The sequence below is a fragment of the Pimephales promelas genome, chromosome 20, assembly GCF_988280905.1.
Source record: "Pimephales promelas chromosome 20, fPimPro1.hap1.1, whole genome shotgun sequence".
NCBI classification, from domain to species: Eukaryota; Metazoa; Chordata; class Actinopteri; order Cypriniformes; family Leuciscidae; genus Pimephales; species Pimephales promelas.
The window spans coordinates 16,287,049-16,302,862 of NC_142788.1; the positions used below are offsets into that span (position 1 = coordinate 16,287,049).

The 15,814-nt window shown below is 35.9% G+C and overlaps 1 protein-coding gene across 4 annotated transcripts; it reads left to right on the forward strand.

Annotated features, from left to right (window-relative positions):
* The first annotated feature begins 10 nt into the window (after positions 1-10).
* On the forward strand, positions 11-14,186 carry nfascb (neurofascin homolog (chicken) b). Of its 4 annotated transcripts, none has more exons than XM_089124079.1 (28): positions 11-486; positions 2,349-2,420; positions 3,124-3,227; positions 3,346-3,451; positions 3,657-3,847; positions 3,926-4,048; positions 4,830-5,000; positions 5,277-5,388; positions 5,478-5,662; positions 6,768-6,899; positions 6,981-7,124; positions 7,212-7,323; positions 7,446-7,609; positions 7,813-7,960; positions 8,053-8,177; positions 8,257-8,358; positions 8,445-8,657; positions 9,975-10,051; positions 10,165-10,390; positions 10,476-10,591; positions 10,668-10,878; positions 10,952-11,074; positions 11,684-11,857; positions 11,949-12,080; positions 12,171-12,237; positions 12,516-12,527; positions 13,169-13,204; positions 13,299-14,186. In XM_089124079.1, the coding sequence occupies exons 3-28, from the start codon at positions 3,128-3,130 to the stop codon at positions 13,528-13,530; spliced, it is 3,534 nt and encodes a 1,177-aa protein (XP_088980205.1). In that variant the 5' UTR covers positions 11-486; positions 2,349-2,420; positions 3,124-3,127; the 3' UTR covers positions 13,531-14,186. The 4 variants fall into 4 exon arrangements, with proteins under 4 accessions (XP_088980205.1, XP_088980206.1, XP_039507868.1 ...); XM_039651934.2 differs by lacking the exon at positions 11-486 and adding an exon at positions 2,026-2,268; XM_089124080.1 differs by lacking the exon at positions 12,516-12,527.
* Positions 14,187-15,814: the final 1,628 nt, after the last annotated feature.

Genomic DNA, 15,814 nt, shown 5'->3' on the forward strand with positions numbered 1-15,814 from the left:
GACATGTTAAATTGTCATGGGATTGATTTCAAAACACAACACGTGAAAAACCTTTGGATATTCTCCATTAGTCACATTATAAGGTAATAGGAACAACAGCTGTTGCCAAACATAGAGACTGCTTATTTGAGTGTGGGCATTTAGATAGTAAAGTCACAAATCATCCTGATTTTAGTGATGTTTTCGATGCGTAAATGACCTGAAGAAGCCACATAGTCATCAGTCATGTGACCAGTGGTGACTGGGACATCAGTCAAGAGCGTTGTTTGTTATTTTGGACAGTTGTGTAAAATCTTTCCTCAGAGAAGTTATTTTTCTTCAGCCTCTACTTTGAAACAAACTAGTGGACTCCTTTTCTATCATTATAAAGTTTTTACTGTCATGGCTTAGGAGAAAACATGGACAAAGAGCACAATGATTATGCTTTTGTAAATTGAAAATAGCCTGCAAAGGATCCTCCATTTGTACAGATCACTGAAATATCAGGTAAGAAAAGACAATTCTATTATTTAAGAAATAGCCATAAAAATGGAATATATATATATATATATATATATATATATATATATATATATATATAAATGTTTTGTATCTATTTAATCTGGCTTTGCTATTTGGGATTGCATCCCACTGTGACTGGTTGTAATGTCACTGTCAGATAAACAATGTATGTTTCATTATAATGTCATCATCCTCTCTGACTTGAGCTGGCAGTTGTGAGTCAGCTGCTTCATCTGAATTACACTCGTCATCCTAGACAGTGTCAACAACGCACACAGATATAAACTGAATTATGAGTCCTATTTAAGACTTTGTTAAAGACTTAAACAGAATTTGTTTTCAAATGTAAATGAATGCCAATTTTTAATTAATGAAAGAGCCCGTTGTTTTAGTACATGCAAATTGCTACCCCAAAGCAAATAAAAAAAGGGGTAATTAATTTAACAGTTCGGCTTTTTATTTTTTACCATGCACAATTCTTGATGTTTATGTTCATAACTAACAGTCTGTTTTTTTTTTCTTTGTGGTAGCATTTAGCATGTAATCAACTGGCTCTTTCATTAATTAAAAATTGACATTCATTTAAAATTTTTATTTTTGCAGATTCAGTATCTCAAAGCAAGTTAACCAGCAGCATCTGTTCTTCCAAACAAGCTGTAGTGCCACTTTAAGGCTGAACTGATAAAAACCCAGAGATATTCTGTATGAATAGAGCCAGCTTACTGCGTCCATTGGGACAGAGGTTTCATTGTCCCGTCCTTGGAGGAAGCGGTTCATTCAGGCTCAGGTTGTGTGCTGTACAGTTTGGTGCTTGGCACTGCAGTGCTGCTGATGTCATATGCACCGCTCAGGATACTGAAGCACTGGGGAACATGACCACAATTAGATCATACTTAAGTCTCTGTTCACTTACTGAGCTGACTCAAGAACTTTTTTGTTCTTTCGTGACCCTCAATATTGTATTAGCTCATCTGTGAAGTGTACAGTAAGACTGTACTGCCTGTACTGATGTGGGATGAGAATGTATGTCTTAGTGGCTGAGATGCTGTTTCCACCTACATCATCTCTCACGATTTGCCTTCTGGGATTTCGCGTGTTCATTCACATTTTGTTTCTGTTTTTGAAAAAAGAAAAGCAGATTTTTAAGAAAAGCAGATTTAAATCTCTTTTAGGTGCAGTCACGAGTCGCGTGACCACCACATTTTAATTTTCACTCAGAAACAAGCATTTCATTCATTGAGTTGGCTTAGTTTTTCAGGACCAAACAATGAGGCCCACGCATTGATGTCATAATCAAAAAGAATGTAAAATATCTTTCAGCTGAGTTTGGCTATTTATGGACTAGCCTATGGGCATTTTCTCATGTGACACATGTTTCTCATGTTTCTCAAGATAACAATTATAAGAACAGTTTATAAATGTATATACAGTATGTATATATATATATATAACTACAACAATAAAGCCTTTGCCACTGTAACGAGCACATATGTTTGCAACTGCTGAGACTAGAGAGAGAGAGAGAGGAGAGGGGGTTGGACATCATTCATGGTTCATGGGTAGAGTGGGCAAATGGATGAAGACAATGAAGAGGGATGTTAGTTGGAGAGGTATACATTTCAGAAAACATCTGCTTGGTTTGACATAGTTTTGGACCCTTTTTGAATGCAACAACAAAAACAAAACATTGAAGATTGGAATAACCTGTTTGGAATATGGGGCAATGATGACAGATTAACATTACCATAGTGAGGAAACATATAAAAGGTAACAATCTCCAGATGTACTAGCCTAATGCTAACATTTGTGCAATAGAATGTTATTGTAAAACCTTGTTTTTATTTTAGGATTGTGAAATGACCTGCTGAAACAGATAAAGAAGATTTTGTGAATTCTGGATAGCTACTCCACTTCAGTTGGTAGGTTACTTTGCATAATTACGTTGATAATGATTACGCTCGCTGACCTTTACAAATGAACAGTAGGATCACAAACTTTCTGGTTAAACCCTAAAGAAGAATGCAGTCAGTAAACAAGACTATTTTACAAGCAGACCCTATGTATTTTTTGCATATATATAGCCTATATATCGTACTGAATTATTCATGAAAGGAGTAGAACATTTTCTTGTTTTGGGTCTTTTTGTCTTAGCTATTTATAAAGCATAGCTGGCTAATATATACAATATATAATAGCCTACTATACAAACATAAAATTCGATTAAGCATATTGAAAACAGCGTTATACGATAAAAAATAATACGATAATAAATGTATTTGTTGTCCCCTTGATGTAACTTTGACGCAGTTGAATTAAGCACAGGATATGCAGGTGCGTGAATGCCAACGAATCACAGTTGCGGAAAGCGGAAGGGGGCGGAGACTTAAAATAATACCAGTGGTGCATTTGCATATGAAATAGTTTGGTTTGCCTGCTTCTTCATTTCAGTAAATGCTACAGCAGTCAGTAAAGAGCGCTTTCAGGGTTTAGCATTAACCCTTGCTCAACACAAACGAAATTATACAAAAGCATTATGAAATAACTTCAAACAAGATGTTTCAAGCATATTTTGGGCAACATTTGAGTTTTCTGGTGCTCGTATGTTGTCTGTTGTATCACAAGGCGGATGCTGTACACGATGAGAGCTCTGAGGTGTTGGAAGATTCCTGCCATATTTACGATCCTGCAGCAAACATGGATTTTAGCAATGGAAATTCCTCCTGAGGGTGAGGAACTGTAGTTTTACCTCAATAATGAACGTCAAATGAAAGGCTACAAGGCATTATTTACTACATTGTCCTTTTAAAATTTTAAAAACATTATATTTTTTATATATCCCCACAGTCAGACAACCTCCAATGATCATTAAAGAGAGTGTCCGAGACCACATAGTAGATCCAGTTGACCCCATTATAGTGGAGTGTGAGGCAACCGGGAATCCTCCTCCAGTGTAAGTCCTTCCAAACCTCATAGTGTCCACACTTCATAATACATGTAATTCATTAGACTTACTTGATTACTTACCATATAATGATTAACATGTGTTTGTTTGTGTAAAAGGTGCTAAAATATTGACTGAGTGATTCCAGTGAAAAATGCAGTTTTAATGCAAATTCAATTAAGTCTGGTTGACAAATAAGATGTACTGTACATAGCTTCACATGGACACGTGATGGGGTTTACCTGAATGTGGCACGGGATCCTCAGGTCAGCATGAGGCGGCGTTCTGGCACATTAGAGATTTTCTTCTGGGGTCGGCCTGATGACTATGAGGGAGTCTATCAGTGCACGGCGACTAATGAGTTTGGCTCTGCTCTGTCCAGTCACATCCATCTGCGTGTCTCCAGTAAGCCTTTAAACACCATGCAATTGTTAATATAAAACAATGAGTCTATAGATTTTTAAACGTGAATGCTTTGTTTAGAGGCGCGTACGTGGTTGAAGGAGTATCTGGAGCCAGTATCAGTGGTGGTTGGACTTCCTCTCATCCTTCCCTGCAATCCTCCAGTAGGCCCTCCAAATCCCTACACCTACTGGCTGAATAGCAGTAAGTATCTGCCTCAGGTGTTTTAGATTTGAAACATATAGGCCGGGTTTCACAGGCAGGGCTTAGATTAAACCAGAATTAGGCCTTAGTTTGTATAACTGTGCCTTAGAAAATAAAATTACTGTTGTGCATCTTGAGACAAATCAATGGCACTGATGTATTTTAAGATATGTCAGTGCAAGTTACTTTCTGTTAAAACAGCTCAAACATGCATTTTAGTCTAGGACTAGGTTTAAGCCTTGACTGAAACTGGGGGTAGATGATCTAGAGTTATGTCAGTAGCATCAAAATCATACCAGGATGTGCATTTCAAAAGTCAGTTAGATAAAAAAAGTATAATAATGTTGCAAAAGATTCCTTTCTCAAATAAATACTGTTTTTTTAAACTTTTCTATTCATCAAATATTCCTGAAAGAAATTATAATAAATTACACAAAAATATTAAGTGACACAGCCACCAGCATATTATAATGATTATAATGATAACCAGCATATTATAATGATTTCTGAAGGATCATTTGACACTGAAGCCTGGAGTAATGAAGCCGGAATGAAGCGGAATAAATTACATTTGAAAATAGATTAAAATAGAAAAAGTTATTTTAAATTGTAATAATATTTTACTGTTATTGCTGTATTTTTGATCACAAAAATTTTGAACGGTAGTGTATTTTTATCACTAGTCTTCATTCTAATTATATTATTAAAGTTTCTCTAGCCTTAAATAAGCCTTTTATTATACAACCAGTATTTTGTATCCAAGTTCTTCTTTATTCCATAGCTATGACACCAATCCGACAGGATCGTCGAGTATCAAAGGCAGAGAATGGAGATCTGTTCTTCTCCAGTATCGTAGCAGAAGACGCTCTCACGAACTACGTCTGTGTCGCCCGCTTCCCCTTCACGAACACCATCCAGCAGAAACCGCCCCTCATCCTGCAGGTGCTCACAGGTCTGTGTGAGGAACTATTTTTATTCTGCTTTAGAATTAAACTGAGCAAATTTGTTTTAATATTTCTACCTTTGCCTTTTTCTGTGTGTGTGTGTTCAGTTGAGGAAGAACCATGATTAAAACCATCTAACAGTCTAACACATGGTGAGTTAGGACTCTTTCTTAAGTTTCTCTTAAGTGTAAACATGCAATAGGACTTTACTGATCCACTAACTAGTCAACAATGCTTTGGCCAGATTTGTAAAGGGTGAAGATTTCTCTCAAATGTTTGTGTAGCTCGCATGGCAGCCCATACGCCACCCAAGTTTCTGAAGCCCAAGGGAACTGTCAGCACAAGAATTGCGATGCTAGGGGAAGAACTTATTTTGGAGTGTTTTGCTGCTGGAGTGTGAGTTTTTAAAGTGTTTTTATGATATATAATGCATTTGGATTGCTTTATGAAATCTGTACATTTCTATTTCTCTCTTAATGTTGTAGTCCGACTCCCTCCATAAAATGGACTAAAGATTGGGACGAGATGTCTATGACTGGAAAGAAGTTGGAGAATTTCAATAAGACGCTTCGAATAAAGAAGATCGGCATGGATGATGGAGGAGAATACATCTGCACCGCTTCAAACAGGATGGGCAGCCTGGACCACGTCATCACTGTCCGGGTCAAATGTAGAATACTTCATTACTTTATTTCTATTGTTCATGTCTGTCACTGTGTGGGTTCACCCATAAATGTAAATTATGTCATTATCTAATCTGGTTTATGATGTTTCAAATCCATATGCTGCCATTTTTTTATATGGAACCCAAATTGGAAGAATGTTCACACATTGACAGTTCATAGTGACCACATCTGTCATTGAACACAAATACATTATTAAAAATCCACAATAATAGTCCAAACAACTTGTGCTATATATTTGCATTTTTCTGAAGAGATTTGTTATGGATGTGTGGGGGACAGACCAAAATTTAAGTCATTATTCACTGAAATTTGCTGAAATATGACACATTTTCCATGCATCACATCTTATTGGACATTTCAAATATCATCAAACATAAATTATGTTTCACCTAATGCTATATTCACAGTACCACTTGAGTCGGTAAGATATGAAAGAAGTCTCTTATGCTCAGCAAGCCTGCATTTATTTGATCATAAACAGTAAAAAAGTGAAATATTATTATTATTATTACATTTAAAATAACTATTCAGAATCCTTCAGAAATTATTTAAAATGTAATTAAAAATAACTGTTCAGAATCCTTCAGAAAGGCTTGTTTGAAACATTGTTGTCAATATTGAAAACGTGGTGCTTAATATTTTTGAGGAAACCAGGATGCATTTCAAAATTCATCAAATTCAAAATTCAAAATCATCGAAATCATCAAATTCAAAATAAAAATTCATTCGAATTCATTTATTTGAAATAGAAATCAGCAACAACAGTAACATTACATTTTTTTAAAATAATATTATTGTCACTTTTGATCAGTTTGGTGAATCCTTACTAAATAAAAGTATTAATTTCTTTAGAAAAATAATTTGAGAATTTCAGCGTATTGGAATATTTTCAGTCAATCCAAACTAGTGTATTCATCACACAAATTTATACCATAACAAACATTTTCATGTTCCACAAAACAAAAAAAAAGGTTTAAAACAAATTGAAGATGAATGAATAATTAAATAATGACTACATTTTATTTTCAGTATTCCTTTAAGAATGACAAAATCAAGAATGACAAACATCTATTCTCAACTCTTTTGCAGCGGTCCCGTTCTGGGTGGAGAAGCCTGAGAGTCTGGTTCTGTCTCGTGACGACAGCGGTAGTATAGTGTGTAGAGCTGATGGTATTCCTCGACCCCAGATACAATGGCTGGTCAATGGAGAGCCAATCAGTGGTGAGAAAAACAGCAGCTTCATTAAGCAAACAGGTGCACTGCAACACATATCAATGCTCACTCTTTCTGTCTTGTCTTCAGATGCTCCTAAGAGTCCAGGCAGGCAGGTTTCAGAAGACACTTTGTTTTTCAGCGCCGTGGTTCCAGACAGCGCTGCTGTATTCCAGTGCAATGCTTCAAACCAGTATGGCTATATCATGGCAAACGCTTTCTTGGCTGTAATGGGTAAGAGCTAGAAGAGGCTGGATTGAAAACACTTCATTTACATGCATCATTAGCTTTTAGCTTACAACTATGCTCTGTCGTCTGCAGATATGAAGCCTCGTCTGCTTAGTCTCAGAGATGAACTGGTTAAAACAACAGAAGGCAATAATACTCATTTAGACTGCCCGTATTTTGGCTCTCCTAAACCTGACTTGCGATGGTAAAGAAATTGTCCTACTATCATTCATCTTCATTATTGAACAAAAGGAGGAGTAACTGCATAAATGATTTCAAAATTTAAGTGCACATAAAATATATCCAATTAATATGTATGTATTGTAGGTCAAAAGGAGGACTTGGCACCTTAGAGGGAAATCGTCACATGATTCATCCAAATGGTACATTGGAAATCAGTGACACAAAGCTGCAAGATCAGGGAACATACGTGTGTGTTGCAAGCAATGTCATAGGACGAGATGAGAAGGAGGTCCAACTAGAGGTCAAAGGTCAGTCTCTGGAACAGGTGCTGCATTGAAATTTCTGATTTCTCAAATGCACTGATGTCCATTAAATTAATGTTTTATCCAATAAGTAGATGTTTAATAGATGCATTTTAATTGTATGCATTTTATATGTCGTGTGTGTGTGTGTGTGTATATATATCAAGATGATCTGCTTGTTAAAAAATGACATTTCTTTTATTTTATAGAGCCCATTAAAATTGTTCGTGCCCCACGCAATACTATGGTCACAAGAGGGAGTCTGGCTCGCTTTGATTGTAAGATTAAATTTGACTCGACTCTGGACGTTACCGTTACTTGGCTTAAGGACAAGAAGTTCTTGATTTTAGGAAGAAGGTAAACACAATTAAATCTGACCACAAGCATGTAGGAAGTGTTATGAATTATTCTTTTGGTTAAATGTATGTGAATGCTTTGTGTTTCTTTAGGATGACAAAGGATGAGGATTCTCTGAGCATTGCCGATGTGTACAGAAGAGATGAAGGCATCTACACCTGCAGGGTTAAAAGTGAACTGGAGGAGGTCACTGCCTCGGCCAAACTCACTGTGACGGGTACCTGCACATTTACTCTCTCTATACACGCGACCAGTATAAACATGAGCATATTATTCATGTATACTTTCGCTTTTAGACCGCCCAGACCCGCCCAGTGATTTAGAGATATCAGACCCATCAGAGAGGAGCGTTAGACTCACCTGGATTCCAGGACTGAGCAACCACAATCCTATTAAAGGTACATTCACACAAACATAGACGCAAGCAAAAATTCGAAACAATCTAGCCTTACAATGACATGATTTTGTATTAATTTTCTTTCAGAGTACCAGGTTCAATATACTGAAAATCTCCTCGCAGACTATTGGCTGCTGCCGAGCGGCTGGAAGAACCTGACTAGTTACCCAGGCAACCTGAACTCTGTCGTTTTACAGCTAACTCCATTCGTAGAGTACCGATTCCGGGTCATTGCTGTGAATGGCATAGGTCCCAGTAAACCCAGCTGGCCATCTGCATACTATCAGACTGGGGGAGCTGGTAGGTCCTCCTTTTTTTTTCTGTGGCACACACTTTTATATGGTTGTGTTTGAGGGGCGCATTAATTCTGAAGACATTGAAGATGCTATATTGTGAACGGATATTGGACATCTCGAACAGTGTTGTCATGGCAAGGAATTAAAGTAATGTCAAAAAGGGAAACGGGAAGATTGTCATATCTTCTAAACAATTAATTATACACAATTTATTTCTTTATAAAATAATACAAATATTAGAAATAAACACTTTTCAATTAATCACATCTAACATAAAAGTTTGTCTTTACATAATCTGTGTGTAGTATATATACAGTACATCTTATATTCATATACAGTATATCTTATATACACATCTGTGTTTGTGTGTGTCTGTGTGTGTGTGTATATATATATATATATATATATATAAATACTAGTATAGCCTATTTATATATATATATATATATATATATATATATATATAATCGCATCTAAAATAAAAGTTTGGGTTTACATAATATATGTGGGTGCACTCTGTGTAATTATTTTATATATATATATATATATATATATATATATATATAAAATAATTACACAGAGTAAAATATATATAAATATATATATATATTTATGTAAAATATATGTAAAATATATAAATATATATATAAAATATATATATATAAATACACACATGCTTGTATATATTTAAGAAATATTTTCATGTATATACTGTATATAGGTTTAATATATATAATTTAATATATTAATAATAAATATATAATTTAATAATATTTTTTTCTTAAATTTACATCCATGTGTGTGTATTTATATATGTACAAAATAATTATACAGAGTGCACCCACATATATTATGTAAACCCAAACTTTTATTTTGGATACGATTAATCAAGATTAATCGTTTGACAGCCCTAATATATATGTATATGAGTGTGTGTGTACAGTATACACACACTTATTCACGATACAGCCCTTGCCTCGAGTACCTTATTGCTTTTATAAAATGGTTACCACACTGACCGTTTAGTCCCTGACCGTGAACAGCAACAAAATTCCAATGTGTAATATGCATGAAAGCTCAAACAAAAACATAAGAAACCGCAGTGTTGCGCAGTGATAAATAAAAAACGTTGGGTGAAGCGGTCATAGCCATATTTTACAATGAATAAGGCACAGCTATTGACCAGATTCATGGATTGGAACTAATCGTTATATGATATACACACATATACAAACACATATATAATGTAAACACAAACTTTTATATAAGATGCAATTAATCGTGATTAATCCATTTGACAGCACTAGTTTTGTGTCTTTAGTGCCTGATGCCATCCCAAGAAACATCCAAGGATTGGGAAGTGGAGTATTCAGAAATAACATGGAAATCAGCTGGGAGGTGACTCACTGATGATTGATGGATGTCGATCATTTTAATCAAATGTTGTTAACTGTGATGTAATCACTTGCATGTGATTTATAGTATTTGTGATGTTTTTGTTGTGTCTGAAGCCACTGGAGTACAGAGAATGGAATGGGCCGAAACTGGGCTACACGGTTTGGTGGAGACGGAGGGATTCGAGGGAGGAGTGGAAGAACTACACAACATACTGGTGGTGTAGCTGCATCATCTATGACACTGACACCTTCACGCCCTATGAAATTAAAGTTCAGGCCATCAACTTCTTCGGCTATGGCCCAGAATCCCCTATTGTGCTTGGTTACTCTGGGGAGGACCGTAAGTTCACATGTACCACAAGTAATTGTTTGGTTTAACATGAGGTTTTGGTTAGTGTTTCACTCATATTGGGTTTCTCTAACAGGTCCTGTTGCTGCTCCATCTGATCTGAGTGTGTCAGACATTGAAAGCACGACGCTGACAGTCCATTGGGAACCAGTGGCACGAGCCGACATCATGGGTGAAATAAAGGAGTACAAAGTATGGCTTCTCCATTGCACAGGTCTATATAGTAAAATGATATGGGCCGCTGATGGAGCTGTGTTTGGTTTCTTAGGTTTATTACTGGAGAGAGAGCAGTCGACTGCCCTGGCACACTGTGAGCAGGAGGATTAAGACCAAGAGTTTTAAAGCTAATGGACCACGTCTGTCTGGGACCCTATCTGGTCTTATCCCGTATAGTAACTACAGGATGTATATTGTAGTGGCCAATAACCGCTTTGAGGGTCCGCCCAGCCACACCATTGAGTTTCAGACACCTGAAGGAGGTATGAAACTCTTCACTCAGTTAACTTTATGGCAAATCAAACACATACAGGCATGTCTTTGTTTCCACTCTAGTGCCCACCATTCCCAGGTCGTTCAGGATCATGCACCGGCACTATGACACCATTTACCTGGACTGGGAGGAACCTGCAGAACCCAATGGCATTCTGACTGGCTATATTCTCAAATATCAGACGTGTAAGTGCACTTACATCACTTTGGTGTCCCGTGACATTTTTTTAAAGCATTAGAGGCACAAATCTTATTTTTTCATGACACCCAAGTTTGGGGTGGGTGCGATTTTTAAAGGAAGCCTCTTATGCTCCCCAAGGCTGCATTCCTGTGATGGGGAATCTGAATTTTCAGCATCATTACTGTAGTCTTCAGTGTTGCACGATTTTATCAGAAATCATTCAGATATGCTGATTTGCTGCTCAAGAAACTTTTTTTCTTATTATTTTCAATTTTTTAAGTTGAGCTTCTTAATATTTTTTCAGGATTCTTTGATGAATAAAAAAAATCTAAAGAAGATTTATTTGAAATGGAAATCATTTGTAGCATTATAAATGTCACTTTAGACCAATTAAATGCATCCTTGCTGAAAATTAAAATATTAGTTTCTTTAAAACAAATCTTACTGACTTTTAACATATTACAAAATAATTGTGTCACTCAAACCCTTCATGTTCTCTAATGTCTTTCCCCCCCAAAAAATTAATGTTTTGATGTTTGTTTATCACTATAAAGTGGCAAAAAGACACAAATCCTTTATTTAGCCCTGTAAGACAGATGATATTTTTTCTGTAGTGAACATGACTCTGGGGGACAGAATCCAAGTGGAAAACATTCCTCCTAACATCACCTACTTCTCTCTGCCCCGTTTGGACCGATACACTCGATACAAGTTCTCACTGGCAGCACAAACTGAAGTTGGAGTCGGGGAGGCGTTCACAGAGGAATCACCCAAATTTACTACTGAGGGTAATTTTTCATCTACATTCATAAGATCATTGTCCTGTAAACATACAAAGATTCCTAACATGTCTGCATGATTGCCTGTGTGCATGAACAGAATACACCCGGGAGCAAGTGGACATTGTGACGCAGGGTTGGTTCATTGGCTTAATGTGTGCGGTTGCTCTTCTCGTTCTCATCATGCTCATAGTCTTCTTCATCAAGAGAAGCCGAGGAGGAAAGTACCCAGGTGCAATAGAAATTACATGAGACAAGTTACATATATTTGTAATTATGCATTATATATGTGGCTAAACATATTCTTTTGTTTGTTTGTAAGTGCGGGACATGAAGGACTTTGCACTGGAGCCAATGGATGATAGAGAGAATGGAACGTTTGATTACAGGTGACTGTGTTTGATGAGACTGAGTTTGTTTATTACAGACGGCACAGTTTATTTTCAGTGATGCGCTTACATGAAAAACAGCATGTTCGATACACTATGAAAGTGTGAAAAATGTATAAATCCTGTCATTTATTACATCATAACATGATCACAATATCAAAGGTTGATTTGGAATATGTACAGTTTATAATTCATCACTCCATCCATCAAACATTTCTCACTTTCTTCATTCCTCCTTTATTTTTTTTTTTATGTCTTTTGCGGTTGGACCGCTGAAGGTCTCTTGAGAGGTATGATCCATGTCATACAGAACAAGTGTTGTGTTAACCTTTTAAAAATTGTCTTATTTATTTTACTACAATTAAACTACACATATTCTAGTCTAACTATTAATTTTTTTAACTGTTTTCACTACCATTCAAAATTTGGTAAAAAAATATACTTATATTCAGCAAGGCTGCTTTAAATTGATCAAAAGCATCAGTAAAAACATGTATAGTGTTAGAATTATTTTTAAAATAAATGCTGTTCTTTTGACATTTCTATTTATCAAATTATCCTTAAAAAATCTGAATATAAGAATGATTTCTGAAGGATAATGTGGCACTGAAGATATTCAAATATTCAATATTATAAAAAATATCCAAATATTTTTATACACACACAAACACACATATACTCAATATCTGAATATAATTTGAGACCATCAGAGGTCTGAATATAATATATATATTACTGTTTTTTAACAAAAATGCAAAAAATGCAACCTTGTTGAGCATCAGAGACTTCTTTCAAAAACATGAAAAAATCTTACCTGATCCCAAAGTTTTGAACAGTAGTGTTTAACAATAGTATTTGTGTTTTACTGTATATTTCAAGGCTTTGTTTCCATTACATGAATTGTGACTTGTATCTTCTATATTTACTGCAGGATAACACGAGTGTCCACTATGCCCTATGGCAGACGGTAAGCATCTCTTCAACATTTGTTTCAAACATCATTTGGAACAATGGACATCTACTTGCTTCTAAAACTCTCAAATGAATCTCTTCCCCTTTAGTGAGGAGGAAAGTCGACAGGGACGCAGTCAAGGTGTGATCGAGCACATTGACAGGAGAACGAACAGTGACGACAGCCTCATGGAGTATGGCGAGGGGGAAGAGATTGAGTTTAATGAGGATGGCTCCTTCATCGGAGAGTACACTGGTGTCAGTAAGAGGAACATCGACAGGAGCCCGTACCATGATAGCTCTGAGCCCACGTCTCCTGTGGCCATCTACTCTTTTGCTTAGAGCCCACGCCCCACGGTGTCTGATTAAACCACCTTTTACACAGACGGACTAAGACTCGTTTAATCTGTTAGACAGGCTGGAAATGATGTATATAGATGTGTTTTAAAAGTAAAACCGTGTTTCTGGGGATTTACAGAAAAAGTGCCAATCAGGTTTGTTTTTCAAATCCACAAATCATGTGAGAGGAAGCCAAGCTAAGACGTCTTGATGCGTTTATCATGTTGATAAGAAGACGGAAAAGAAATGGCTGATGGAACCATGCTTCGTTAAACAAACACATGTTCAGTTTATAAAATAACATTCAGGAACAATTCACACACATTCACATTGAAGAGATGTTGAGCATCAAGAACTTCCACAATGCTTCATTTAACCAGTGTCTAATATCACTGATAGATCGTTGCCACTAATTCTGCTTATGTTTTATTTTCCATAGCACCCATTTCTCTGTATTTATCTGTTTGCTGTACTGTAGGTCACATTAATGGACTGCAAACCATTTATTCTCACAAAAAATACAATCTAACCCTCAGCTGCTTATTGTAGTATGATGTAGGCCCCTACGTGATGTTTATTGTATATTTTTTGGAGTCTGGTAAGTAAGAGTACTATCATACGTGTTGTAGTGCTTAAGTTATTAAAATGCATGATGTGAATTAATGAGTTTGTCATAATTACAAATATCTCAACAACAGTTTACAGGACTATCAAGCTCAAAATGGAGAGCGAGGGGGAGATACACAATACACTTACCATTAAAAGTAGTCTACATCTGATCAAGTCAAAAAATAGATTTGACAATCTAAAATCTTGGCCACCAAAGCTCACATATATCCCACATATGGGTTGGAGACTACATCAGAGTGAGTAAACAATGAATGAATTTTCATATTTTGGGTAAACCGCTCCTTTACGCGCCCATTGGGAAGCTGTTATGCCGATATTCTCCACTAGAGGACAGTTGAACTGAGCACGCCACGAGCCCAGCTCCATATGAACATTGATGGACACGCAGACAAACCACAAACCTAAACGTTGAGAATCCACAGTCTATGTAAGTTCTGTATTGTGTTTCATTATTATAACGTTGTACAAAAAACAGCGTATTTAACAAGTTTTTAATCTCCTTCAGTCACATTTTTTGTGGTAAACAAATAACATGGTTATTTCCTTTTTAAAATTGATTAGAACTGTAAAGGAAGTTCACGACAATGTGTGAAATATTACCACATACTGCTTAATGACTGACTGTATGACTATTTCTCATGTGTTTTATAACGGTTTTAAAGCCTTTGATTAGTCTTGTTGTTCCCCTTTTCCCTCAAAAATAGAGAAACACTTTAAACTTCCTATGATGAATACTTCATTTGTGCAAATGTGACAATCCTGTCAGGCCCATAAAGATAAACATACACATACAGAACAGCTGTTTAAAGACTAACCTTTTAGTATCTTTGACATTTACTTCAGCATTATGGTTCTCATATCAGAGGTTATGTAAAAGTGTGACCCTGCTCAACAGTAGTCTGGTACAATTCAAAACTACCTCAATGCCTGCATATGTCATGATGTCATATAGTTTTGAGATGCAACCTTGGTCAGAAGTTAGAAGTAAGTCATTCTTATGAGCGCAGTTTCGATTGGGGCCTGAATCCTGGTTGAACATTTTCATAGATATCAGTACACTGCATTAAAGAAATCTGTAAAAAATGAAAAAGGTACTGGGAATTTTCTGGGAGTATCTTATCCGTTATTTTTACGGACATTTTCTTGGACCCTAAAACACAACACAATTCAATACAAAAGATACTGGTGAAAAATCAATAAAGAAAATTATTTCATAGATTAGCACATGACATCGGCCCTTTTTTACGTGTGCAAAAAAAGGTCTATGAAAAAAAACATTTGCCTACTGATGTGTATCTTAAGACAAAGCAATAGCACTGACACATATATGAAAGTATATATTAAATTCTATATTAAAGTGATTCACAGATTATAATGTTGTATCTTTTACTCATTACATTAAATGTATGTGCAAACAAATACTGTAGACTATATCATAATAGGCTATTAGAATAAAATATAAATATAATTTAAAAACAATGTTTTTGAATCACTACAAATGTGTAGGCTGGGTTTAAAGCATGGTGAACTTTTATTATTCATTGGCCATGCAAGGGATCTTGTTGCATACAAATGGAATGATGATGACCAACTTTACAGATCCTTGAAGCCTGTCATCGAACAGGATGTGCACTGAATATTTTGAAAGTTACTAACA